Genomic DNA, 27,159 nt, shown 5'->3' with positions numbered 1-27,159 from the left:
GGAAGCTGGAGCACAGATTCATCAGCTCCTGCCCTGGGCCACCTCTGATGGTCAGGTATGCCACCCTGGCCAGTGCAACCAGCCTCCGGCTGCACAGTGTCACCAGCAGCCCCTTCCCTGCCCACTGCTGTCACTGTGCCACTTTCTCACCTCTTCAAGGTCATTCCAGCACCCAGCATATGTTGGTAACATAACCTGCCTCAACATTTGGGCTCCAGGTCCCCAGGGCTTTCATCAGCTTGTTCCTGAGCATCTGCTAGCAGATCAATCTCTAGCACCCAGCCCCGTCTCCCAAAACCATGGCTTTCCTGCCCAGTAATTAAGATAATCAGTGCACTTCAGAAGTCCTTTCTACCACAATCCTTATCAGGCAGTAACAAGATGAGTATTGTCCTGCTGTAGTCTCTGCCTGGCTTTACTGTGTGCGTGTGCAAGCTCCATCTTCCTGAAAAACCCCAGCCATGAACCAGCACAGCTCACAAGTCCTTCTGGGACCACAGAGATCTGTGTTGGGGGAGGACGCAGCAACCCAGCTGTTGTGGCTAGTAGCTTCTCCTGCCAGAAAGCCTGAAAACTTTCTCAGAGCAGTACAATTGCAAAAGAGGCGTGAAGCTGCCCCGGTGCAAAGAAGAGAAGAACAAAAGCAGCACTTGACACTGGCAGAGGTTCCCTCTCCAATGAGGAAGCCTCTTGCACCATGTGTGATTTCTCTGTTTCCTTTGTGTGCTCGCACCTCTTGCAATCAGACGGGTGCGCTGTGAGGCACCCAGCAGGGCTGACACCTCGTCCTGCCCTGGAAGCGTAAGCAAACATGGCCCTGCCACAATGGATGTTTCTCCTGCTCCTCACACCTCTGCTGGCAGCAAAGGAGCAGGAAGAGCCGGACTCCAACATCTCCGGAGAAGCCGAGGAAACAGGTAAGAAGGGTTCACTCCTCTACCCATAAGAGAAGGTTTCGCTGCCCTCCTGCTGTTAGGTTGCCATGCATCTTTACTGCGTGCAGGATGCAGTAGCTGTATCAGAGAGGACTGCAGCTGATGTCCATACCAGGACCCAAGACATTTGGGTGTTACTTGGGTTGTTGGGGTGAACCTCTGTTTGGGAATGGAAAGCAGCAAACCTCAGAGTGCTGGAAAAGCCTCTGCAGGGGCCATAAGGTTCCTCCATGGAGCAGGCAGTATCCTTGGGAGCACAAGGTGGCCATCTCTACACATTGTGCAGATGTCACATCCTCACTGCAGTGGAAATGGGTGCTGGTGCCCAGCAAAGACATGGGGAGCCGTGAGCTGAGCTCCTGTGTGTCCAGAAGACACATGAAGTGCTGGGATTGCTCTTTAACGGGCTTCCTTGGTGCTGGAAGTCCAGGGCACCCCAAGGGCTCTGCAGGCTCTTCCTACACAGGCTGCACGTTTCCATTTCGCAAGTCAGTTACTGGGTATCTGCAGGCTCACATGTTACACTGAGGTTTGAGCTGTGGTTCAGGCGCTCTGCATCTGCCTGAATTGGAGTATTTCTCTAAACCAATCTTCAATAAAAATCACTAAACTAATGTTGTCCTGATCCACGGTGAGGATGTGCCCGGGCTGATGCAGGCTAGAGAAACCTGCTGATGAAGTATGGTATGATAGAGGCTGGGAAATGGGACTGGCATCTTTAATTGCTGGTGTGAAGTGACGGCAGGGTCTGTATTGTGTGATATGGGCCACAGCAGCCTGTTCCCAGGGGAAATGTGTCTCTGTGGTTAAAGGGAACGTGAGCATAGCACATTGTTACTCAAAAACCAAGTGCTAGACCCGCAACAGAGGATATCCTCCAGCCCACAGTGGTTGCCTTTGCCCAGATCCCCCAGTGGGGCTGCTCCCAGGCCAGCATTTACAACCATGCCCAAGGGTGGGTGGCTCTCCAGCTTGCTTACATGGTGCACACTAAGGCCAGGACCTGTCCCCACCATGTGTGGTGGGATGCAGCGGGAGCCCAGTGGGCAGCAGACTCGATGTGCTCCGCGCATCTCGGTCACCCAGCTTATCCTTGGGGCTGCCTGCAGCAGAGACGGTACTGCTGAGTTCGCACTTTGCTGTTTGTGAAAAGAGGAACCAAGACAAAAACATTTGTCAGCCGCACCCAGCAGTGCGGGCAGCCCTGCTGCATCCTCTGCACATGGGCTCACCCCATCCCAGGACCTGTGCTTTATGGATTGGGGGCTTTCTTTTGCTGAGGGACAGGACAAGGTGGATGGCCAGGATGGGGCAGGAGAGTCCCTCCCATCCACGTTAGGGTGGAATGGGCATCTGTGGGGCAGAAAGTGGCAATGGGGCAGAGTAAAACTCTTGGGCAAGATGGGGAACACAGGACATGATCCAAGGGTCTCCCTTCCCAGGGGTCCCTGAGCATCTCCCATGACCCTGGCAGATGTAGGGTACAATCGGGAGTGGCAATAGCTAAGTGAGGACTGGATAAGCTGCTCCCGCTCACATTGCTGACCCCTTGCAGCACCCACAGTGTACCCCCATGCTGGGAGGACCACGGTGCTGGGTAGTGTGGGCTTGTACCCATTCAGCAGGGCTCCTGCATGCCCAAATCACTGTGCCAGCTCCCCGCCCAGCACCAAGCGCTGGCAGCACCGGTTCCTGAAAAGGCCCAGGCATGGAAATAATTTTGGGGAAGGGCCGTGGACCACAGGGCCTGGCATTTGCTGAAGAAATGAGGGCAGATGGCTGAGGAGCATCCCAGGGATGAGAGCACTGCTCAAGTAAAAGCAGAGCAGCTGCAGGCAGAGGATGTGGTCGATGTGTGTCGTGCAAGTGTGAGCCAGCACAGTGCTGCTCTCTGCTCACCCCATCACACCGTGAAGGGTGCATTGTCTCATTGTCCTATTGTCACCTTATTGTCTTGCTATGCTGTTCTTATGGGGGTTTTCTCCCAAGGGAGACGCTGCACCTCTGTGAAAACCTCATCTCTTTACAGTCCCAATGTGCCTGGGAGGCAGGTGGAGAAGCTTCTAGGGAATGTTTTCCCTGCAGAGGCAGGGTCTGTGATCCAGGCTGGCCCTGGTCCCTTTCTCATCAGCCTTGCTTGACATTAAGTAGTGATTTAGTAGCAGCTGACAAGGAGCCCTAACTAGGGGCACACTGCAGTGCCTGGTGTGTAGAAGGGTGCTAAGTAAAATAAGGTCACACTCAGTCTGAAAGGCTTTGTGTCAGTGGGACTCTAATTTCAAGCAGTGCCTAGAGTAAATCCTGTTGGGAGCACATACACCAACTGATGCTGCAGAGGAGTGCCTTGGTGCTCTGAACTGTGTGCTCCTCCATGCTTCTCATTACCAGAGTACAGTTCCAGGAAACAAGTATTTCACCTCCTGTTCTTAAACCTCTAGCCTTTTCTACGGCAGAGGAGCACAGGTTGAAGTGCCACCATTTCCCTACTCTTCCTGCAGTGCCTTATTCAGTGATCTGTTTTGCCATCTCCTTTGCACAGCTCTGCTCTCAGACAGAGCATCTCAGAAATGTCTCTGCCCCTTCCACCCTTACCCTGCCCATCGTTCTCAAAGACCCACTCAGCACCTTTGGTTGGTATTGATGAGTACAGAGATGCTTTAGGACCTGTGTGTGTCTTCTCAGTGGTTTGCAATACCACTTTCCACTGGCAGAAATGGTGGTTGCTTTTCTTAGCTCCTCTCAGCAAGCACATGGCACCAAACACAGCAAGACTCCAGTGCGCTGTGCTGTCACCTCTGATAGCTGCTGAGCTGCCGTGGGAAAAGGGTTGAACTTTGCCTGCTACTCCTTAGATTTCACCTGGTCTTTTATTCTTTATGTATGGGATAATACAGTGTAAGAAAGTACATCTTTTGCTGGTAAGCAAAGGGCTGACCTGAATTACCAACGCAGCTATTTGTCCTGATCCTCCCCGACATCTGCTTCTGGTGCATGCTGGGGCTTTGTTTTGCCTGCCAGGCTCATAACTCCTTTGCAGCAGAGACAGGCAGCCCAGATATTTCTGTAAAATGCTTTCTATATTCATGGATATTAAACCATATTAACAAGGAGTGTATTCATTTAGTAGAATCAACTGAAAAAAAAACCCCAAACCAACCCACATAACAGTTAATCTCTGACTATATGAGGCAAATAAGCTAACCTTTTGTTACCACTCCTGCCTAGGCATTCAGTGTTCTCTGTTTTGCAGTGAGCACACATTGTACATTGTAAGAAGTGTCTGTTTGGTCACATCTACACCATATTTTCCATGCTGAAATTTCACTTGTCTCAGCCTCTTTCCTATAGGTGGGGGTGGAAGGCCTGTGGGCAGCTCTCTGCATACTGCGGTGCAGGGTGAAAAACAGTGTCTGATGACTGTTTTACTCTTCCAGATGCTGCTAGTGCCTACAAAGCTAGAAGCTGAGTGTTTCTTTCCCCTTTCTCTCTGAGCACCCTCCCTTCCCCAGCAGTGCCCCGTCCCACCACTCACACGTGTGTATCCATCTCTTTTGCACAAGTGGTGAGCTCCAGACTGATGGAGACTTGCCATGGCCACCACCAAAACACATAAACACCCACCCTGGGTTAGAGCAAAGGCTCCGTTGCTCCAAGGAGCTCTTTTCCCATGGCAAATGTTATGGGGTGATTGGGGAAGGAGTGTCAGAAAGGGGGTGAGGACAGAGGCGTCTCCCCCCAGCCTGTGTATCTCAACTGCACCCAATAGTCATGGGTTAGTTTCTCTCAATAAGTTTCAGGTGGTAATCACAGCCCTGCTATTGGGCTTGTTGGAGAAGTGAGGTTGAATTGGATTGTGTTCAGCAGTGTTTTTGAGACAAAAACAGACGTGGGCTGAAAGTGTCTTCTCTTCCCTTTTCTGTGTGGAAGCAGAGACTTCGAGGCTTTACCCTCAAACAGTCATTCGAAATGGCACCAGGAAGGGCTCTGAGTAGCTGCAGATGCCTGAATGCAGATGGTGTTGGCGCTGTGACACCCTGCCTGTCGTCAGCTCCCGTGCAGCAGCAGGGGTGCGGGTAGGAAGCAAGCTCTGGAGGGGCTGTGATGGCACGGGCACTGCTAGAAGGATGCTCTGTGTACAAGAGGCTTTGGCAGCCTCCCAGGCTGTCTCGCTGATGTACAGTATCCCTTCACAAGGCAAGCAAGCTCATTTTGTCATACCCTTCCCTCTGTCAGACAGGATTAATTCCCAGCCTAATTTGTGTGGCTGGTGCAGTCTCCTATAGCAGCACTCTCCAGGCTCCTCTGAGGATGCAGATGAGCTGTGGGCTCTGCCTGCCCTTTCTGATCAATCCCACATAGCCTTCAGGCTCTGCCCAGTGTGGTCCATTGCCAGCCCAGCCCAGGGGGCTACATCAGCCCCTGCCCACCGCATGTGTGAGCATGACATGGCCACATCTGGCAGGCCAAAGTGCATAGGGGAGCCTGCAGAGAAGAAAAAGGGAGACCAAATGACCATCCCCGTAGCTCAGAGGGCTCGGAAGGGAAAGGACGAGTTGCGGAGGACAGGCATCCCGCTGGTGCTTGCATGGGGCTCAGTGGGCACAGCCAGGTACAAAGAGGGAGCAAGAGGGTTTGCCTGTAGGACTGCTCACTAGTGTAGTGCTTGTGCCTCTACCAAGCCTTTTTCACTCAAGAAAAGGAAAAGGGAAAAGATTCTATGGTTCTATGCCGACACCTCTGCCAAAGGGTTGGGGCTGATAAACGCCCAGGTTTAAGAGAAGTGATTCACTGGAGTCCTGATGAAGGTGGCCAGCCTAGTCAGAAACATGTAGCTGTTGTTCCAGCTTAGTCCAAAGGATCCTCTCACACCTTTTTCCAGCCAGGAAGCCTTACACAGCACCTATTTACTTGTATTTTAGTGAGCCGCCGAAAGCTAAGGGAAAGGCTGAATCAATTCCAAGTGCCTGCCAACAGTAATAAGCACAACGCTGAATACTCCTAATTTCAGCATGCAGAAGCTTCACCTTTCAGTAAAAAAACACCATGAATTTTAAACAAAAAGCAATTCTCTTTTGTACTACAGAAGATCTGCACAGCATTACACCTCTAATGCGGCAACCATGAGATGTGGCCTTTTTAAACTCAGTGTTACCCCTGGCCTTTGTAAGGAAGCACCATGCAAGGCCAAAAACCTCTAGAGAGGCTCATTCAATCAGCAGCAAACGCTTTGCTACACAAAGGGCACTAAATGTTTTGGTGAGTGGCTCAGGGAGGGGTAGGAGCAGGGCAGAGCTCTGGTGTTTGTAGGAAGACACTGTCCCAGATATCTCTCAAAATGTGCATCTCTGTCAGCAGGTTGCACACAGAGGAGAATTCATCATTACCTCCTCATTTCCTGCCGGGCAGGTTGCCATGTGTGTGCTGCTGGTGGGTTTTGTGTCAGTGTGAGGATGGTAACAGCTACCAGGAGGTATGGAAGCACTTAGAAAAGGAAAGGCAATGAGTGCTCTTTGCACTGAAGGTCAAGACTTGGGCAGACTGAGGGATGCCAGCCATGCCCATGAGTGCTGGAAGAGTTTTATTCCCTCAAATTGCTTCTTGATCGAGGCCAGGTCCCGCAAACCTCTTTTCAAGCAATAATTGTTCAGGTTTCTGCTGTGACTCCAGGTTGGAAGGATCTCCATCGATTGATGTACAGGCCTGATTCTGGGCCCTGAAATGCAAAATGAAACACTGGAAATGCCTTCACGAGTAGCTCTTTCCTGCCTGAAATAATTGCTGCTTGATTTACCATTTTGGTGGTATTTTATCCCATTTACTTGGCAGGGGTTTTATTCTGGCTGAGGTGATGCAGGTCTTGTAGTCTCTTAGCCTGCTGCATGAGGAGTGCAGAGCATCCATGGTTTCCTGGTGAGTCCTGATGCCGCTTGGGCATTGTGCTGGGAAGCAGTGCAAATTCACTGTGCCTGCCTTGATGCACCCTGGTAACTTTGGACAATAGCTGGATACTTGCAGCTGAATTTGTTGGTTGAAAAGAGCTAACAGAGAGGTACATTTCTCATTACATGAAAATTGGTACCTGGTCAGAGCTACAGCCCCACATTAGTGCCATGCAGAGAGGCGGTGGCACTCCTGTCTAGGAACTAATGGAAAACGAATGTAGTGATTTACTTCCATCAATTGCCCAATCTACATGTTTAAAAAAGCCACTAAACATGCAGCTGGTTAAATAATACATACCTGCAGTCCCTGCTGAGTCCTTTCTGCCAACCCAGCTGCGGGAGTGTTTCCCCTCCTCAGTAAGGATGGGAGTGATATGGAATAGGAGGTACCCAGTTCTAGCAGCCAGCGGGTATTTTGAGCAAGAGGTGGAAAGGATTAAATAACAAGTACAACCTGCAGAGCAAAAGTGAACTGGCAACTTGAGTGTGCTTTTTGCGGCAAATAAGTGGTTATGTGGGTATGAGCAAGCAGTGCCCAGAGAGGTGATGGGAACACGAGTGAGTGGTGCCATCAAGGACTCACTAGGTCTGGTGCCACAGGCCCTGTCTTTGGGGGAGAGAGCAGCATCCTCCGGGCTGCTGGATCCCGTTGACTGGGACTCCTCTGCAGCACAGAGGGGCTCTGGGTACCCTCCTGCACTGCAACTGAGCATGCAAGGGGGCCAATGCACCCTGGGCTGCATTCTGGGAGGTAATCATCTGTGCCACCCCTCTGCATTGATGGGGACTTACCCGCCCCTCCGGATGCTGCTGGAGCTCAGTGATGCTCAGGGCTCTCCCTTGTGGCTTTTGCACACAGGAAGATGTAAATTTCCCTCCGACTGGGACTCCAAGCTGCAGCTGACCCCATACCACAGCAGCTATGCCCTGAACGACTTGGTGCAGCTGAGCTGTGCTGGGGAGTATACGCCATCAGTCTCTAGGATCAGATGCATTTCCAATGGGACCCAGACCTTGTGGAACACAACTGCCACCTGCAAGGGTAAGCAGAGCCCTGCGTCACCCTGACCCCACTCACCTGTGGTGCAGGTAAGGGTGCTGAGCTGGTGGCGGACCCTCCATGACAGGGTCATGCTTCAGCCCCACCGGGGTGACAGTCCACGAATGGGAGACCTGGATGTCTTGGCTTTCCCTCCTGTCCTGGCAGTGCTGGGACACCTTTTGTGTCAGCACCTTGCCATGGCAGCTACCGGGGTCTGTGGTCCTGGGGAGGGGTTCAAAGACAGGAACAAGGGTCCCAACACTGGGGTTGGCTGTATGACCAGCGCCTTTAAACAGTGCCTAGGCATATGGCTGAGGTGGTGGGAGCGGACATAAGGAGCCCAGTCCATGGACAGCGTTACCCAAATGGAGCCTGAGTGGGGAAGCCTACATGTCTGTGGCGATGGAGGGGACTGCTCCTGGGAGGATCTGCTACCACCCTTCACTAGGTGCAAGAAAGGGGTTTGGAGTTGAGTGTGGTAACCAAGGGAGCTGGACAGTGTCAAAATGAGGGCAACAGACACCTTAGCAGGCCCCTTCCCAACCTGCTTACGCTGGCTCCTTCTCTGTGCAGAGAAGTGCCAGCAGCCCCAGTGGGACTCGAGGATCTACTTTACCCCACAGAAGAGTTTTTACAGGATCAGTGAAGAGGTGACACTGAGCTGCTCTATGGAGGACCCTGTTCCCCTTGCTGTGATCAGATGTGCAAAAGGGAGATCTCCAGATTGGAAGTATGACTGGGAGATGGATATTCAGGGAACATGGCATGGGGTGGCAGAGAACCTGACCTGCACCACAGGTAAGTGGGGAACAGTAGGTCTCCCTGCTACATGCATCTCTTCTTGAGGAGGGACCTTGAATATCCTGACATACCCATGAGACACCTTGGCCACAGCTCAGAGACAGGCCCCAGCTGGGAGCAGACTCCAAGATGGGGAGGGACAAAAACCTTTAGCATGGTACAGGCTTTCTGACTGTCCCTGCATCTCTTCCCAGCCAGTTCCTAAGTTGCAGGATATGGGGAAGTTGGAGGAGGCCAGATCCTGCCCCTCTCTCCATCCCTCTCCCAGTGTCCTATATCACTACCTTGCCCAGGCACACGGTCCTGCCCTGGAGATCTCAAGTTATCCTTCCCCAAGGTCAAATATGTGCAAGGGAATTTCTGCAAGTGAGCTCTGTAAAACCAGTGTATTGAAATGCCTGGTGGGGCAGGAGTAGCACAGGTACCTGGATACGCATTTTGAGGATCACAGAGCACATAGGTGAAGCAGCAGCAGCTCTCCCATGTCCCCTGTCTACCTTCATTCTTGATAGCCAGCCGTGTTGTTGCCAAGCTGAGCAGTAGGCACATCACAGTCCCTTCTTGGTGCTGTGTTGCCCATGCAAAGTGTTGAAGGAGACAGCCCAGCCAGGAGACAAGAGACAAGGTAGCGCCGTATAGGCAAGCTTGCAGCTCCTGCAGTGATTTCTGAGCAGGGCAAGTGTCAGACCCTGCAGATAGGTGCCAGGGCATGGGGCAGGATGTGGAGCCAGCACCGAGGTGCCCACAGAGGTGCCACGATCCTTGCTGTGCCTTCCAGGAGTACACAGGTCTGCCTGTCCCCCTGCCTGCCCATGTAGGTGAGGGACCCTGGGGATGGCTCCTGCAACCACAGGAGCTGGACTGAAGGGGTTGAATTGAGACCTGGGTCAGCCCCTGGTATCAGGGCTGAAGGCTGAGGGGGATGGAGCTGAGGGAAGAGCAATGCTCTCCCTCAGGTGATGGGGGTGCGGGACTGGGCTGGGCAGGGACAGAGCTGTGCTGAGTGTGGGGATGAGTGCGCAGGCAGCCAAGTGCTCAGGTGAGATGGGCAGAGAGAGACAACATGGGAACCTCAATGTCTGAGGCTGTGGGAGATGGCTAAGGGGGTCCGCAGACAGAAGTGGGTGGATGGGGGAGGTTCGTGGATGGGGGAGGTTCATGGATGAGGGATATCCTTCATGCTCCAGGTACACAAGGTGAACCCCATCTCAACAAGCCTTACCTATGGGTAATGTCCTAGCAGATGGATATTTCACCTTCCCTCTCCCTCCAGGGGCTGACGGATCACTGGGGATTTCTCCCCAACCACCCACCCATGTTCCATTTCAGCACCTCCCACCCCAACTAATATCCTCTTTCACCTCCACCAGAATCGTGCCAGAGGCCTTGGTGGGATCCAAGACTCCATCTGGAACCAGACCAAGACAATTACAAGAAGAATAAAGAAGTGATGCTGAGCTGTCCTAAGGGTTTGCAGCCATCCTTCACCCATGTCAAATGTACAGGAAAGGACATGTCCAACAGCAATGGGAAACCTGAATACAGAGAAGTTTGGCTTGGAAAGGACAGCAGAGGCCAATGGAGCCACATTCAGTCCACAGTGGAGTGCATTGGTAAGGGAGGCATCAGGAGCTCCCCTGGCTGCCCTGCTGTGCCCCTAACGGAATGACTGCCGATATCACACCCCTACCCCTTGACCCAGCTAGTCACCTCCCATCCCAACTAACACCCTCTTTCACCTCCACCAGAAACATGCCAAAAGCCCCGGTGGGACCCAAGTCTCCAGCTGGCACCAGATCAGGACAATTACAAGAACAATGAAGAAGTGATGCTGAGCTGTCCTGAGGGTTTCCAGCCATCCTTCACCCATGTCAAATGTTGGAGGGAATTCCAGTCCATCAGTCATGGCAAATATGAAGTTTGGCTTGGAAAGGACAGTGGAGGCCAGTGGAACCGCATTTGGTCCAGAGTGGAGTGCATCGGTAAGGGAGGCATCAGGAGCAGGATGGTCATTTGCAGGGACAGGATGTGTAGGAATGTGTATGAGTGAGAGTCAGCATGGGAAGGTCACGGTTTTCCCTTGGGGTCGGTGCTGGGAGGTTTGATGACCGTGGAGCAGTTCTTGCGATTAAAGGATGACAGGTACACATCGTGCTCTTCACGGCACCAAAGGCTGCCGACAACCACACGCCTCAGAGGGAGTGAGGGCAGAAGGACCCCTTTGTCGCTCCATGTGAGCTGTGATGCAGTCCAGGTGGGGACACACTGTGCTGCACTTCCCTCCGTTCCCTGAACCACATGCCCTGATGTTTGAACAAATGCAGACGCCTGTCTCACTGCAGGAGCTTTCCCAAAAGGTCATGTCCAGCTACTAAGAACACAGTGGTGCCAAACTCCTCCTACTCCCCTACCAGGGAGCTGGAGTGACCAGTTTCAGACATCAAGAGGCACCTTGCTGCTGCTTTTGCAGCTGGATGTGCCTGGCTGCGAGCACTGGTTAGGTGCCGGGGCAGGGGGCAGGTCATAGATGTGTATCCATGGTTGTGGTTCTCAGTTTGGCATCTCTTGCCTTCAGCAATAAAGGCTGTTTGGGAGCAAAGCCTGACAATGAGGTACTTGACACCAGCATGTCTGTACTGCTTTGTGGCTGTTCAGAAGATGATCTGAGCCTTGTGAGATCCCTTCTCCAACCCTCTGGGAAAAGGAAGATTGCATTTTAAGCTCTCTGAGGCCACTCAATGCCCCTCACAGAGGCTGGCACAGGGACGTGTTCCTTCCCAAGTTGCCAGCATCTTTGCCTGTGTGAATCACTGCCACAGAACGTTATCCTGCAGCAATTGGCAAACTGCAGGGGCAGGCTGTGCCTGATCAGCCCAGGGGATGCTGAATGTGGTGAGGAGGGGACGTGGAGGAGGGAGCAGAGCTTGTGGCAAGGAAAAGGGGCAGGAGTTGTGGTAAAGCAGGTGATTTGAATGGAGAAGGCATTGCTCATCCCCATGCCCCACTGCACAGTGGAATGGGACAGGAGGAGAATAGCTCAGGGATTGACTGAGCCAGCCCAGAAGTGTAACAGGGGCACCTCTGGTCCCTGTGGGAGCGATGAGCCACGACTGCAGAGACCTGCATCCCCGCAGGGCTGGTGGTGCCATGGCCCATCAGGGGGAGCCTGAGCTGTGGGGGGACATGTCTGCAGGAGGGCCTGGAGGGGGTCTGCTGGTGCAGGCTGAATGTCCTGGGAAGCTCCCTGCTGTGCGCTATGGAGGAGGGAATACAGTGTCCCTGGGCACAAGGGTGGATGGGGAGATTCATGGATGAGTGACCCTTCGTGCTACAGGTACACAAGGAGAGCCGACCCCAACCTCCCTGACCAAAGGGTCTCATCCTGGCAGAAGGACATGTCACCTTCCCTCTCCCTCCAGGGCCTGATGGATTGCTGGGGATTTCTCTCCCATGTCCCACCTCAGCACCTCCCGCCCCAACTAACACCCACTGTCACCTCCACCAGAATCGTGCCAAAGGCCCCAGTGGGACTCAAGGCTTCAGCTGGAACCAGACCAGAACCATTACAAGATGAACAAAGAAGTGATGCTGAGCTGTCCTGAGGGTTTGCAGCCATCCTTCACCCATGTCAAATGCGTGAGAAAATTCCAGACCACCAGTCATAGGAAACCTGTACTCAGAGAAGTTTGGCTTGGAAAGGACAGCAGAGGCCAATGGAACCGCACTCGGAACACTGTGGAGTGCATCGGTAAGGGAGGCATCAGGAGCTCCCCTGGCTGCCCCACTCTGCCCCTAACTGAATGATTGCCAATATCCCACCACCACCCCCTGACCCAGCTAGTCATCTCCCACCCCAACTAACACCCACTTTCACCTCCACCAGAAACATGCCAAAGGCCCCGGTGGGACTCAAGGCTCCAGCTGACACCAGATCGGGACAATTACAAGAAGAATGAAAAAGTGATGCTGAGCTGTCCTGAGGGTTTCCAGCCATCCTTCACCAGTGTCAAATGTTCAAGGGAAGTCCAGTCCAACAGCAATGGGAAACCTGAATACAGAGAAGTTTGGCTTGGAAAGGAGAGCAGAGGCCAATGGAACCACATTTGGTCCAGAGTGGAGTGCATCGGTAAGGGAGGCATCAGGAGCTCTCCTGGCTGCCCCACTCTACCCGTCCTGAGCAGGGGAAGGCAGGCTCTGTGTGCACAGGCCTGGGGAGATGGAAGGTGCTGCTGAAGCCGTGTTGAGGCAGCCCCCGAGCCTGCCCTGAGTCCAGCCTGCAGTTTGCCAGTGCTGGGAGGTTCTCACTGGAGGTGCAGGAGATGAGGATGCCCCTGAGGGCTCGTGGCAGGAGCATGTGCACAGAGGAGGCAGCATGGGAGAGCTCTGTGTGGTGGAGTACAAGGTCTGCACGGCATCAGGGTTGGCGAAAGGGCACTGAAGGGCTCTGCTGCCTTTGTCCCCCCAGACCATGCAGCTCTGTGTCCCACAGCCTTCTCCCCATGGGCTGTCCTTTCCAGGCTCTCGGTCATGGTGGGCAAAGGCTTGACACCATCTCCTCACAGCCTGGGGCTCTGAGGCTCCCTCCAAGGGAGAACAGGGCAATCATGGAATGACTTGGGAAGGCAGAGAGAGGTCCCTGAGGTTTGACAACAATAGTCCTCTGCTGCTCCCAAGCTCACTGAGTGCTCTGAGACCTGGCACAAGGGCTCAGGGCTGGCTCCCTGCGGGCAGCTCTGAGCATGGGTCTTGTGGGGAGGTCTGTGGCAGGGGAAAGGGATGCTCCTCCTGTGGCCCCCACCCACAAGAAGGACAGTTCCTTGCATAGCCCAAGCTTTCAGGGTGTGCAGCCTGGTCCCCTCGGGTGCTTTATTGACTTCATGTGGCAGGTTCCTGGGGCATCACATCGCCCGGGCTTCTTGCACAACGCCACAAGGCGCCGGGTTCAAACACTGCTCCATCAGGCACTGTGCGAGCTTGGTGCATAGTGTGAGCACCTCGTGAATGCCCCAGTCCCTGGATCTCCTGCTCCTCCTGCCCTTTCCTGGGAAGCTCGGGGGAGCCAGTGTAGGGCCCTATTTCCCCTCATCCCCTTCCTCGGATCTGGTGTGGAGGGCTGTTCCGTGTGGTATCTTGGAGCTCCACCTCTCACTTTGCTGTCAGGGAAGATGAACCTCTCTGCTGGGTCTGTGCGGAGGGAATGATGGGGATGATGAAGTTTGGCTGCAGGGCTTGGAGGGGAAGGGAAGGCAGTGACCCTCTCGTAACGTCTCCTCCACAGAGGTGCTCCAGGTTGACCCCGGGACCCTGGAGGTTTCCAGCACCAGCATCCAAGTGAACTGGACCTGCCGGGCCCCTGAGGCGTGCTCGCACATGCGGGCCACGTGCCGGCTGGCAGGGCCTTCCTCCCCTCCGTGTGAGGCTGAGGAGGTGCCGGGAGAGGAGATGCTCCATGGCCAGGAGGGGACATTCTCCTGTCCCGCTCTGCAGCCCTTCACTGAATACAGTGTCACCATCTCTCTGCCGCCCAGCACCATCCTGTTCACATGGCTGGTCAGGACCAAGGAAACAGGTTTGTGCACACGAGGATAGGAGATAAGGGACAGGCTGGGGATGTGTCCCAGGGGAGGGTGGATTAATGTCCCCTTCACCCACAGTGTTGTCACCCACTGCCTGCAGTGCTGTGCTGGGGTTGGGGCTGCTTGGATGCTGTGGGGCTCTGGGGAAGGGGCTGTTCAGGGCTGCCTGCCCGTGTTTTGGGCCACTCATCAGCCCCTCCTGTGCTTCCAGTGCCAGACAAGCCGGAGCAGCTGTGGCTGGATCCCAGCACGGGGTCCCTCAGTTGGGAGCCGCTGCCCTCCTGCAAAGGGGAGATCATCGGATACCAGGTACCAGGGGACCAGGGGCTGCCCGTGTCCTCCTCCCCTTGGCACCTGCCCCCTGCCTGGAGCTCAGTGCAGGCAGCGTGGGGACGGTGGGGACGGAAAGCTGTGATGACCTGAAAGAGAAAAGAGAAGCCAGGTCTCCTCTGTGGGGCTGTCACCACAATGCCTGTCGTGTTGCCATACCGATGACCTGGCCCCAGGCTCACTGCACCTCTTCAGACAAACAGGCTCCCTCCTGCCCTCAGCTCCTCACCCAGCCTTGCTCCTTTGCTTGCAGCCGCTCTGACATCTGGAGGGCTGGCTCCACATCCCTCCTCTCCTCCTCCTGCCTGCTTTGAGCTCCACGCATGGGGCCAAGGCTCCTGCTGGTTCCTCGCCCAGGCGCGGAGAAGGGGCCGCTTGCCGGGCGCTTTGCTGCGCCCCGGTGCGCTGCGGGCAGGCTCCCAGGGGCAGGGGGGAGCTGCCGCCCCAGCCCTGTCTCTGTCCGCAGCTGAACATCACGGCCAGGAGCGCGCAGGACAGCGGCTTGCTGGAGCTGGAGCTGGAGCGGCTGCGGCTGAGCAGCTCCGTCACCGCGCACCCGCTGCCCGCGCACGGCCCCGGCAGCAGCTACGTGGTGACCGTGCAGGGACTCACGGCCGCCGGGGCCGGGGCTGCGGCGCTCTGGGAGTTCCGGACCAACCGCTCGGGTAACGCTCCCGCTGCCCTGGTCCCTGCGGGGCGGCCACGGCGGGTGCCCGGCTGCGGCAGCTCCGTGTACCCATCCTTGTGTCCATCCCTGCGCCCATCCCTGTGTCCATCCCTGTGCCCATCCCTGCGCCCACCCCTGCGCCCGTCCCTGCGCCCGTCCCTGTGCCTATACCTGTGCCCATCCCTGTGCCCACCCCTGCAGCGCCGGGAACCGGGCACCAGGAGCTGTGCTCTGCAACCTGGATTGCCCGGGGCTGGCCCTGCTCCTCGCACAGCCCCCGGGTGCTGCCGCTGATGCTCACCCCGGCTCTCCCCCTCCAGACGCCCCACAGCCCCTGGACATGAGCTGCCGCACTGCCCGTGACATCTCCCCATCCCAAGGGACGGCCGTGCTCCCCCTGCATCCCATCGCCCGGCATCCCGAGCTGCCAACGTGAGTGCAGCCCCCGCAGCTCTGCTCTCTGCAGCCCACTGACGGGTTCCTCACCCGCAGCCACCTCCATTCCGCTCTCCCCATCCCCGCCTCCGGATTCCTCTCACCACCTCCTTGCAGGGAGCACCAGCTGCTCGTGGCCGTGATGCACAACAGCACGACGGTGGAAGGCGTCTGCTCCGGGGAGCCACCGCCCTTCAACGCCAGCCAGCAGCCCGGTGCCTATGTGGCCGCCGTGCTCAACCTCAGCACCCCGATGGACTTTGTGCTGGGCGACGGGACCTGCGGGCGGGGTTACCACAACGCTGCCCTCCGGCCGGGCTGCAACTACACGGCCCTTCTCCGCATCGTGCGCCGCTCGCAGCAGGTGCCTTCATGGGGTCCTGCTCCACAGGGATGCTGCCAGGGCATTCCGTGGCCATGGGTGGGAGGCCTTTGCCCCAGGGTGGGAAGTGGGGCTGGAGTGGACTGAGGTCTCCTTCCTTTCCTCCTCCAACAGGCAGAGAAGTTTACCTGCATCTGCTACAGCTTTTCTGTTGGTAAGCGGGCCCCTCACTCCCTGTGCCCGAGCCTTTCTCCTGCATTTTCCCTTTTCCCAGCCTGGTCACTTCCCATGGGAAGATGCTGGCCAAGTGCAGCAGCATTGGAGTCTCTTTGTCCTTCTTCATCTTTGTGGAAATTCTCTGGATCTTGAGGCTCCCTACTGAGGATGAGCTTTAGCCAACCTTGGGCCACCTGCTCAGGTTGGCTCCAATGGCATCTGGACACTGTGCATCATCTGTGTCATCATCGCGCATTGCATCTTACTCCTAGTGCTCCCCTGGTGCATGTGCACCCCAGCAATGCAAACCTCTCGCCATGCTCTGGTTGTGCCTGGGGCAGTCAGGTAGGGAGATAGGGCCCACGCTGGAGGGTATCACGCCAAGCAAGCACCTACTCTTTCCACACCAGCTTTACTATTCTCCAATGCATGTTGGGAGATGAGAGAAGGTGGGGTTTTTCTCACCCCATGCGTCTGTGAAATCTCCCAACACCTGGTTCAGGCCGTGTGGGAGCCTGACACTGAGATGTGCTGTTTGCAGGGCAGGAGCCAGTGCCTCTGCTGAGCAGGATGTCCATAGCTACAGCAGTATCGCTGGTACTTGCACTCCTGGCACTGGGGATTTTGCTGCTCTTCGTGATCTTCAGGTCAGTATGTGCCTCCCTTTCTCTGTGTGAGGCATCAGTACCTTGCACTGCCAGGGAGTGCCCAAGCAGACCCTGAGATAAATTGAGGTGGGACATAAGGCTATTAAATGGGCAACAGCCTCTCGTCTTTTTCTCTTTTCTGCTTGTCTATGGTCCTGACTTGCTGTTTTGCAGGCGGAAGTACCACAGTTCAAAAACCTCAGAGAACAACAGCACTATCCCCCTGAGAAGATATCGAGGAGGTGCAGTATGAACAGAGTGTGCCTTGTCTGTACAGGCTGTCTGTTAAAAGCACAGGCAGGGTGCTTACAAGCTCTGTAAGATCCTTTCAGGAACAAGGGGATCAGAGCTGGCTGGCACAGGGAAAGGGACGCCTCCCAGAAGAAAGGGACCTGTGTGGGGAGGGACAATCTAGGGTTTGGTGTGGTCCTGACCACTGCTGTACTAAACTGTCCTCATGGTCTCTGTAGATGTGAGCAAGATGAACACGCAGGTCCCCGTGGAGGCACTGCTGGAGGCTCTGAAGAGATTAAAGAGGGCAGAAATAGAGGCAGAGCAGACAGAGGACGAATCAGTCGACAGGCATGGTGCTGGGCGTCTGGGGGAGTATCAGGTCTGGTTTACTTTTGCTTTACCACCCAGCCCTCACCCCTTCCTCGGTGTGCGATACAGTGGGCCTTGGCCAGCACCAGAACTCATGCCAATGCAGAATGGGCTTGTCTTCTTCCTCTGCAGCAACTGTCCTCCAGTTTGTTGCATCCCTGCGATGCCGGGAAGGAGCTGTGTAATCAGAGCAAGAACCGCTACAAGAGCATCATCCCATGTAAGCAGAGCTCTCCAGGGGCTGGCACAGGCACCTGGGGGTGGTTGGGCAGTACAGGGTGCTGGGCTGCTGTAGGTGCCCCTCCATCCCTTGAGCAGTGCTGAGCTCCTCACCTCACCTTTTGTGGCTACTGAAACCCTAAGGGGTTTTCCAAAACCATCATGTTGGCCTCACTGTTTTATATCCAGTTGGAGAACCCTTGTTCTGCTTCTCAAATCTCCCTGCAAGCTTAGAAATTCCTATTCCTGTTCTTTCTGTTAGTCATTGCTGAACACTGCAGTGTGCCATCCAGAGGTGGCTATCTGTGGGATAGCAGAGGGAGTGACCCGATTGCTGTTGAAACTTAAAGCTCCTCTGGGCCCCACAAGCATGGACATTTGGCTATTGCATGAACAGTCTTCCCCAAAAACATGTTGCATTTCCTGCTGTGCCATGTTACCTTTCATCTCATTAGCTATTCTTTACCTCTGAACATGTCCTGAGGCCTGGAGTGCTGCTGAGGAAGGAGCCGGCAATCCCGCTTCTCCTAAATTACATCCCACTTCTTAAACAGTCACTTCATTGCTGCCCCAAACAGACCATCCACCAAATCCTGCTTCCCTTCTCTTTCAGATGATCACTGCCGTGTGGTGCTGCAGCCCTCTGACACAGGGAATGGCTACATCAATGCCAGCTACGTGGATGTAGGTATTGGGGAATTGCTGCCCTGAGGAGGGTAGAGGTGCCTGGGAAGGGTAGAGGTGCCTGGCCTCTGGCAAAAAGGGGCCTGTGTGAGGGAACAGGAGCCAAGATGCAGCTCCTCTACCTGCTAGCAGGGGTGGTGCTGTGGGACACGATGTGCCAGTGCCCTGGGCTCTGGTGCCTGTAGGAATGGGTCCTTCATCTCATTCCCCGTTAAATGTCTAGCCTGTGTGATTGCAGATGTTTTAACCTCTGCCCCACAGAGCTACCGGAGTCCGCGCTTCTTCATTGCAGCTCAAGGTGGGTGCTCCCAGCCCTCATCTCGGGAGATGCCAGTTGCTGGCCTGAGCACTTTGGGGAGCAGGGATGTGGGGCAGCACTCCAGGAGCTGCTAATGTCTCACCCAAGGTCCTGTATCTCCTGGATGTGTCTGTCTTGAACAGCGGATACTGCTCGGTGGCAGTTCGGCAACATCCACCTAGAGCTGATCCCTGGGCTCCTTGGGCTGAGGGCATGGTCCTTCTACCCACACTATACTTAACACTAACCCTAACACAAAACCTAACCCTAAACCCTAACCCTAACAATAACCTAACTCCTTGGGTGGGAACATGGTACTTCTACGCACACTATCCATAACCCTAACCCTAACCCTAAACCTTAACCCAAAACTTAACCATAACCCTAAAGCCGAACACTAACCCAAACCCTAAACCCTAGCACAAAACACAAATCCTAACCCTAAACCTAAACGCTAACACTAACACTAACCTCTAACCCTAACCCTAACACTAATCCTAAAACTAACCCTAAACCTAACCCCAAATGCTAAAACTAAACCTAAATCATAACCCAAATCACTAACACTAACCCCAACACTAAACTCTAAGACTAACCACAAACCATAATCCTAACCCTAAACCCCAATCCTAACCCTAAACCTTAGACCCTAACCCTAATCCCTAAACCTAACCCTAGACCCTAACCCTAGACACTAAACCCTAACCCTAACTCCTAACCCAAACCTTAACCCTTAACCCTAACCCTAAACACTAACCCTAACCTAACTTCTGCCATCCCTTTGATGGCTGGAGTGACAGGGACAAACCTGCAAATGCCTGACATGCCTGCACTCAGTGCCCTCTGAGGCAGGCTCCTTCCAACAGTGCAGAGCTGGGATGGGTTAGTCTGCTCTGTGGCAGCATGTGGTGACGAGGTCTCATGCTCCTTGCAAAAGCTGCAGGAATGCTCTTTGGGAAGTAGGACCCTAAATGTGGGACCAGCTCACAGTCATCCTGAGGGTGTGGATGGGGAAACCCTTGAAGAAGCAGTGACTCTCTGATGTATCCTGTGCTCAGCTGCCTTCCCTCTTCCTTGTCCCAGCTTCTAACATGAGTGATGAAGCCAAAGTGTCCAGCACGGTGTGCCAGTGGCTGCTGTGCCCAGGCTGTGCAGAGGGAAGCCTGGGGCTGCTCGTAGCCTGGGAACATCTGAGTTATGCCTGGGAGTAGCTACACTCCATGGCTTGGACACTAGCACGGGTTCTCCTCTTTCTCTCCAAGGCCCCTTGCCTGGGACAGTGATGGATTTCTGGCAGATGGTCTGGCAGGAGAAGACCTCAGTCATCGTGATGCTGACGGGCTTAGTGGAGCAGAACAAGGTAGAGAAACCATTTCAGCCTGGTCTCAGCTTGATCCTCCACAGAGCCCAGGCTTCCCTGCCTGCTTTGCTTTGCTTTGCTCCCAGTGCAGCTATCAGCGAGGGCAGGGAGCAGCTCCACAGCCCTGCTGGCTTGCAACACTCCCCCCATGAGTTTGTTAGTGATTGGTGGTCTTGCTGCTGTTGACAGACCAAGTGCGAGCAGTATTGGCCAGAGCAGGAACAGGTTTACGGGGACTTCACTGTGACACTCCACAACACCAGGACCACCACGGGCCTTGTCACACGCATCTTCTCCCTGCAGAAGGTAAGCCTGGTGTGTAGCTGAGATGGGGATGCAGGATGTTTTTGGGTTTCAGCAGCTGGTGGGAGCTGTTGGCCAAGAGATGCTATGGGAAGCCCTGCCTGGTTTCCTGCACTAACAGGGCAGCATTGCTATCGCTGGATGCCGTGCCGGGGCATCAGGCCCGGGTTTCCGTGCCAGACAAAGGCAACTGGTCAGCTCCAGTGTTCACCCCAGCTGAGTCTGGACAGATGATGCACATGGACAGATTGTGCATCCTTGAGGGCTTAGAGGAGGTGATCGCAAAGGGCATGAAAGCAGTTAAAGGGTGGAAAATGGCATCTCTGTACATTCAGGATGAAGGGTCAGGTGCCCTCCTGTCTGCTGGGCCAATCTGCAGATGGTCCACAGTGAAGCTCTGTGGTCATTTACAGCTTCTAAACCTGAACAGACAGTCCATGGTTTAAGATAATATACATGATGACATTTGTCGAGACGGGTACTTTTACTGAAGCTATGCCTCAGACAAAAAACAGAAACTGAAGGAGTAGCAAGCAGGAAAAAACAGGTACAATATAAAGAAATTGCAGTCATGCATATTCTTGTCATTTCTTGTCTTGCCCAGAGCAAAGTGTAGCTGGAAGGTAAAATTCCAAGAGCACCTGATGGTGAAACATAGCAGTTCATCAGTTCAGGATGAGCGAATGTCATGTTTAGGGAAAAATACATAATGGGCTGGTAACAAAAGTGACTACATTCGCATTAGTGCAATAGCAGCCTTAGGAAATACCTTATTTGGGGAAGCCAGGACTGTTCAGTGTCTATGGAAATACTCTAAACTCTGAATTTATATTTTTTTTTCTCTGGGGCACAAGCTGAGTTTAATGCTCTGAGTTCGCTGTTCGCAGCACAGGGGAGCAGAGAATAAAGTGGATTTTGTGGCTGTGTGCTGGGTGAATTTGCCCTTTGCTGTCTAATAAGCAATAGTGAAGCATTCATTGTGGTGAGGGTACTGGGGAGAACACTGTGTGCTGATATCGCCTTGAAGTGTTGTTTTGCTCTGCTCCCTACTTGTTGGCATGCAATTACTCCATGCAAGTTTCCACATTTCCGGCTCCCAGCCACGTCTCTGTCTTTGCAGGCAGGCTGTGCTCTCCCAAGGGTGGTGGAGCAGTTTCACTACCTGCTATGGCCAGACCATGGGGTCCCCAGAAACTCTGCCCAGCTCCTGTGCTTAGTGGATGTGGTGAACAAGAGGGCATCCGAAGCGCCCGCTGGCCCCGTGCTGGTGCACTGCAGGTATTGGGCTGGGAGCTGTTGGATGCTGGGAAAGCTGGCCAGGATAGCCCTGACCCCCAGTTGTCTCTGTCCTCAGTGCAGGAATTGGGCGCACAGGTACCTTCATCGCCCTGGACTTCCTCCTGAAGATGGGGAAGGCTGAGGGGAAGGTGGATGTGTTTCACTGCGTGCAGAGGCTGCGGGAGCAGCGGGTCAGCATGGTGCAGACCAAGGTGAGGAGAGCTGTCTGTTCCCTGCACGCTGTCAGGCTGCAGATCTACTTCCCATGCTTCCCAGGGGATGTGGCATGAAAAGTCATGTTGGCCATGATGTTCATAGTCTAGACACCAGGACTGGAGCTGCCGGGTGATGGAGACTGCAGGACCCTGTTTTCAATGCTGTGTCCAAACCTAGTTAAGATCCATGTTCCCCTGAGACCCTCTGAGGTGCCAGCAGCATTCATATGCACCAGTCATCCTGGTATAGAAGTAGGCAAGAAGCATGAATGAGAGGCCACATGTCCTTCATGTTTTCAGGATGTCTGCCCTCGTGGCATCTTCTGGGCAGCAGTGTCCAAGCCTAGGGACTATGTCCCCATGCTCAGTCCTGGGACTCTTTGGAGGAAACTAGGTTGGGCAGGACCATTCAGCTGCTTGTAGTTCACTGGTTTTCTGGGTTTTCTTCCCCAGAGCAGGGGTCTGGTCTGAGGGAGAGCATTAAACCACGGGAAGATGGTCTTGCCTGGGTTGTTGCAGTTGCTGGCTGTGTCTCAGAGCAAGACTGCCTGCACTGAGAGGTGTCTGGCCTCAGGGACCCACAGCAGGAAGGTGAAGGGTAGACTTGGCTCATTGCTGGTCGATGGCAGCTGTCTGGAGTCCCAGGGGTCCTCATGGAGCTGCTCCAGGCTGCAGCTGACCCGTGTCCTCATGCAGGAGCAGTACACCTTCCTGTACGAGGTGGTGCTCGAAGGCTTGCTCTGCGGCATCACTGGGGTCCCAGTGGAGAGCATCGCCAGCCATGTCCGCTGCCTTCAAGAAGCTGACACCTCAAGGCACAGCAGTGTCCTCGAGAAGGAGTTCAAGGTACCACCAAGATCTGACGCACTGGGGCTGGTCTGTAGTGCCTTCCCCTTACCCCAGCTGTGGGATGGAGATGGGAGAGCATTCCTCTGGGGTGGCTGAAGAAGAGGAGGAGCTGACAGGCAGCACTTGCTTGGCTGAATCATCCCTACAGGCCCTGCAGAAGTTTTCCGAGTTGTTCCAGCTCCTGCCATGCAGAGAAGCAGAGAAACCCAGCAACCAGCCCAAGAACCGCAACCCAGGGATCCTGCCAGGTACCACTGGCAGGGCTGGGCAGCCTGAGAGCAGGGTGGGGGGACAGTGCTGCCCTGCTGCTTCCCGGCCCAGCACTGTGCCACTGACAGGTTCTGCCCAAGGTCCAATTGATATTTTCTGGTTGGTAACAAATATAAGGTAAGGCTGGACCCTCCATGGCAGCATGACCCCATCCCTGCTTCCTTCTGGGCTTGCAGGAAACAGGCATTCATGGGATAAACATGTCCCTGGGTCTACTCTTTCCCCATGAAGAAGCCTATGCGAGACATCAAGGAGAAATAAGCAGGGTGGACCTGCTCTGTCTCTATGCCTCTGCCCATGGGGTTTTGGACATCCCGGGGCTGGTGGTGCCTGTTCATCCAAGCCCCTCCAGCCCATGCCACAAGACCCCACCACTTGCAAGGAGAGCCCCATGCCTTCGTGCAGGGAGAGGATGGCTCATCCCTTCTCTCTCTGCCCCTTGCCTCCGCAGCGGATTCCTGCCGGCCCATCCTGATGTCCTCGCTGAACGCAGATGGCTCCCCAGGCTACATCAATGCCGTGTTTGCCAACGTAAGGCTCCAGCCCCAGTGGGAGCTACTGGGAGCATCCCCCCAGGGTACCACTGTTCAGGGCAGGGCTGGGCCATGCCACAGTGGTTTGAGGTGTCCCGGCCCTGGGGCTCCTGCACAGTGACTACACCCCAGCGGCTGGGGCCCTGCTGCCAGGAGGTGGCCCCCGTGAACAGCCTAAGCCCTGCCTGCACAGGCAGCTCAGCAGGCAACTGATGGCTTGTGGCTGCTGGGATGCGATGAGCTGGGTTGTGATGAGCTGAGGGTCAGCTGGGTGCAAGCCTGCTCTGGACAGGGTTGGGGTGGGCTGCATCTCCTCGGGGTCTGCCCTGGTCCTGCTGGCTGTGGAGGGGCTCCCAAGGGGTGGGTTGTGTGACCTTTTTCCTTCCCCGCACCCCGGTGTGTTTTGCAGACATACACTGAAGAGGACAGACTCATCATCACCCAGATGCCCTTCCCCACCACAGTGGTGGATTTCTGGGCTCTGGTCTGGGATTACACCTGCACAGCGGTGGTTGTCCTGAACCAGCTCCAGGAGCTGGATGAGGTCAGTAGCACATGAGCACCCCTGCCCTCTCCTGGCTCCCTGTGAGGCTGGGCAATGTGCTTTCTGCCTTTGCCCCTTTCCTTGCTGTTGGAGCCCACTGCCAGCTTGTGGGCTGCATCCAGGAGACCCCTGAGGACACCTCTAAACTGGGGAGTGTCCCTAGCTCACAGCAAGGGAGCATCCCTCAGGCTTTCCTTACCCTTCTCCAGTGTTACTTTTCTGGCTGCAGCACCATGGGCTGGTCCCCAGCAAATGGCAGGAAGAGCACCCACATGTACACTGTGGCTTATGGGCGAGGGGCTGGTGCACACCCATGTGAAGGCTGAGCTCTGACACACGTGCAGGTAGGGGCTGTGTGTGATCACACGTGTGTGTGTGTGTCCACAGACATATGCAGAGTTCTGGCCCATGCAGGGCGAAGCTGCCTATGGCCGTTTCCATGTCCACCTCATCTCAGAGGAGCCCGGAGCTGGCTTCACAGCCTGGACACTTGCCCTCACCAACAAGCAACAGGTAAGCACTTTGCACAGAGATGGAGAAAGTCCTTTGAGAATGGCCTTTGCAAGAGCTGGGAGGACTTGCTAAGCTCCAGCATCAGCAGGCTTTGATTTGGGGACAAAGTCACAGCTAAGGATGGCAGGGGCCACAGTGGTCAGAGGGATGTGGTGGGGTACTGGAATGGTACTGGCTAGCGCAGGGCCTTTTGCCCTGGGAGAAAGGTTAGTCCCAAGAGGGTGAGGCTACAGGCAGAGGTATACTTGTGTACCTTTCTAACTTGGAGGACAGCAGCCATGGGCAGAGTTTGTGCACCTCGGTGGTGGTTTATGGATGGGGTCAGCTATTATGGGTAGCTGGGTGCTGGGCTGGCATCAGTCTGAGCTGAACCTCATGCTGAGCTCTTATCTTGTGGTCTGTCCATCTGCCAGACCCAGAGCACTCAATGGAGAAGGGTGAAGTCTGGGACCGGAGCTGCTCCCTTGGTCCAGTGTGCATGGCTGAGCCAGGAGTGGCACACACTGTCCCTCCTTTTCCACCATGAAGCAAATGGGCTTCTTCTCTGCTCAACCCAGTGTCTTTCTTCCCCACTAGCCCAAGAAGCCTCCACTGGAAGTGCGGTTCTGGCAACTCAAAGACTGGCCCATGAAGCAGCATCTTCCCCCGCACCCTGCCACCATCATCAGCCTGCTAGGGAATGTAGAGACGCACCATCGGCAGAGCCGGGATGGACATATCCTCATCACCTGCTGGTGAGTGATGTCTCTCAGAGGAGCAGCTGTGGCACAGAGCTGCCTCAGACCAGGCTGCAGCAGTGAACTTGGGTCACAGCTCAATCTTGGGTGGACTTATGGACATGACTTAGCCGGGTTCAGGGAGGAAGGCTTCCCTGTGGAGGCTGGCTGGATGCAGGATCTGCAGACAAGATCAACCTGACAGCCTGCACATCTAGTGGGACACCTCTGAGGGTCAGCCCTGCTCTCCCCTTGCTCTCTTCTGCAGGGATGGTGCCAGCCGGAGTGGGATCTTCTGTGCTGCTAGTTTCCTGTGTGAGCAGATCCAAAGCGAGGGGCTGGTGGATGTGTCCCAGGCTGTGAGGATGCTGAAGAGGCGGAGGAGACAGCTGGTTAAAAACGTGGTAGGTATGCATTCAAACCCAGCCAGCATGGCAAGACCAGAGCAAGGGCCATAGCTTGGACTGCCCCAGCAGCTGCCCTAGCACCAGTGTGCTCAGATCACCCTGGGGCTAGCGGGGGCAGATGGGACCTCTGAAAACCCTGTTTTCTGCTGCTGGGACATACACACTGACTGAGGAGCAGGTACTGCAGAACTGGATGGGCACCAAAGCATCCTGCAGGTTGAGCTGCCCCTTTCTGGTGCATTGGGACAGCTTAGCGGGGGTCTGCATTGGTGGGTGCTCAGATGCCTGTCCTGCACCCACCTCGCCACCCCTTCTGAGTGCTAAAGGCCATCATAGGATGAGCACCCTGGATAGGAGTGAGCAGTAAACACTTCATGCCATGGACACTGGCTCCAGCAGCAGGGAAGCCCAGCCCTCTGCTACCAGAGCACATGCTTATGATTCCTCAGTGGGGAAGGTGGGCTTTGCTGGGAGGAGGAGAATGAGCTGTACCTATTCCTGGCTTGCTCAGGAAGCTGTTAGCAACCAAGATGGGCTTTCCATTGCAGTTTTTGGTGTACCAGGTTCTCACATGCATCCTTCTGTCCACAGGAGCAGTATGGGCTCTGCTATGAACTAGCCCTCAGTTACTTGAATTCATTTGAAACCTATGGGAATTTCAAGTAGAGGCATGGCCACAGCGCATCTCCAGCCCTCCATCAGTAACAGTGGAAACTAGAGGAGACAAGAAGGGTGTGCACAGCCCCACAATGCTTTACTCCCATGAAAAGCCAGCCTTGGGTCCTCTGTGGCTGGAAAGCACAAGCTGGACTGTCTCCAAATTGTGGTCAGGCTTTGAAGCAGGACTTTTTGCCCAGACTTTGCACAGGAACTTACTGGAATCACAGCCTGAGCATGCAGAACAAGCAGAGATGAAGAGAATCAGGCTCCCTTGTCCCTTCAGGCAGCCCCAGGAAAGTGGCGTAGCTTTACCAACACCCCAACCATGTTTTGCCAGAGCAGTATCGAACTGCTGTAAGATCCATGGGGCTCAGGAGGATCTCCCCAACCTGGGAGAACCGTGAAGCCCAAGGCCAACAAGAGCCAATGGAGGGAAAATCCACAGTCCTTCCCACCCCACACAATCCCTTCCTGGAGCTCCATCTTCCTGATGCTGATCCAGGTGCCACAACCCAGCTAGATCCCAAGAGGCTCCTTCAGCATCCTGTCTGGCTCCACCATGGCCATCCCAGGTTGTAGCAGCTCAACTTAAACATCCTGGATGTGGTTCTAAGCAGGGGCTGCTGCACTACAGAGACTGGTTCTGCCTTTGCTGCTCAAGGGTCCTCAGAGCCAGGACTGACCCCATGGCTCTGATCTGTGCCTCGCCAATAAAGGCTCTGTGCTGACCATGGTGGTGGTGACCTCTGATCATCACTTTCCTTCCAGGTTTGACCTGGCACAGGGGCTGCAAA

The 27,159-nt window shown here is 54.9% G+C and overlaps 1 protein-coding gene across 3 annotated transcripts; it reads left to right on the top strand.

The window, feature by feature from the left end:
* Positions 1 to 749: 749 nt before the first annotated feature.
* LOC115619828 (receptor-type tyrosine-protein phosphatase kappa-like) lies at positions 750 to 27,098 on the top strand. 3 transcript variants are annotated; one of them, XM_030512719.1, is made up of 31 exons: positions 750 to 917; positions 7,737 to 7,919; positions 8,493 to 8,717; positions 10,091 to 10,333; positions 10,469 to 10,702; positions 12,226 to 12,468; positions 12,604 to 12,846; positions 13,999 to 14,289; positions 14,508 to 14,605; positions 15,093 to 15,291; positions 15,614 to 15,725; positions 15,846 to 16,092; positions 16,225 to 16,264; positions 16,808 to 16,913; positions 17,088 to 17,155; positions 17,384 to 17,526; positions 17,649 to 17,736; positions 18,349 to 18,419; positions 18,681 to 18,717; positions 19,980 to 20,077; positions 20,267 to 20,383; positions 21,501 to 21,658; positions 21,735 to 21,870; positions 22,570 to 22,719; positions 22,871 to 22,970; positions 23,444 to 23,523; positions 23,935 to 24,069; positions 24,457 to 24,582; positions 25,159 to 25,316; positions 25,567 to 25,702; positions 26,297 to 27,098. In XM_030512719.1, the coding sequence occupies exons 1-31, from the start codon at positions 812 to 814 to the stop codon at positions 26,369 to 26,371; spliced, it is 4,446 nt and encodes a 1,481-aa protein (XP_030368579.1). In that variant the 5' UTR covers positions 750 to 811; the 3' UTR covers positions 26,372 to 27,098. The 3 variants fall into 3 exon arrangements, with proteins under 3 accessions (XP_030368579.1, XP_030368580.1, XP_030368581.1); XM_030512721.1 differs by lacking the exons at positions 7,737 to 7,919; positions 8,493 to 8,717 and having other exon boundaries at positions 761 to 917; XM_030512720.1 differs by lacking the exons at positions 24,457 to 24,582; positions 25,159 to 25,316; positions 25,567 to 25,702; positions 26,297 to 27,098 and adding an exon at positions 24,279 to 24,413.
* The last annotated feature ends 61 nt before the right edge of the window (positions 27,099 to 27,159 follow it).

This window comes from Strigops habroptila, chromosome Z (genome assembly GCF_004027225.2).
Source record: "Strigops habroptila isolate Jane chromosome Z, bStrHab1.2.pri, whole genome shotgun sequence".
Classification (NCBI taxonomy): Eukaryota; Metazoa; Chordata; class Aves; order Psittaciformes; family Psittacidae; genus Strigops; species Strigops habroptila.
Note: the sequence above shows the minus strand (reverse complement) of the source record. Positions and strands in the feature narration are given on the sequence as shown.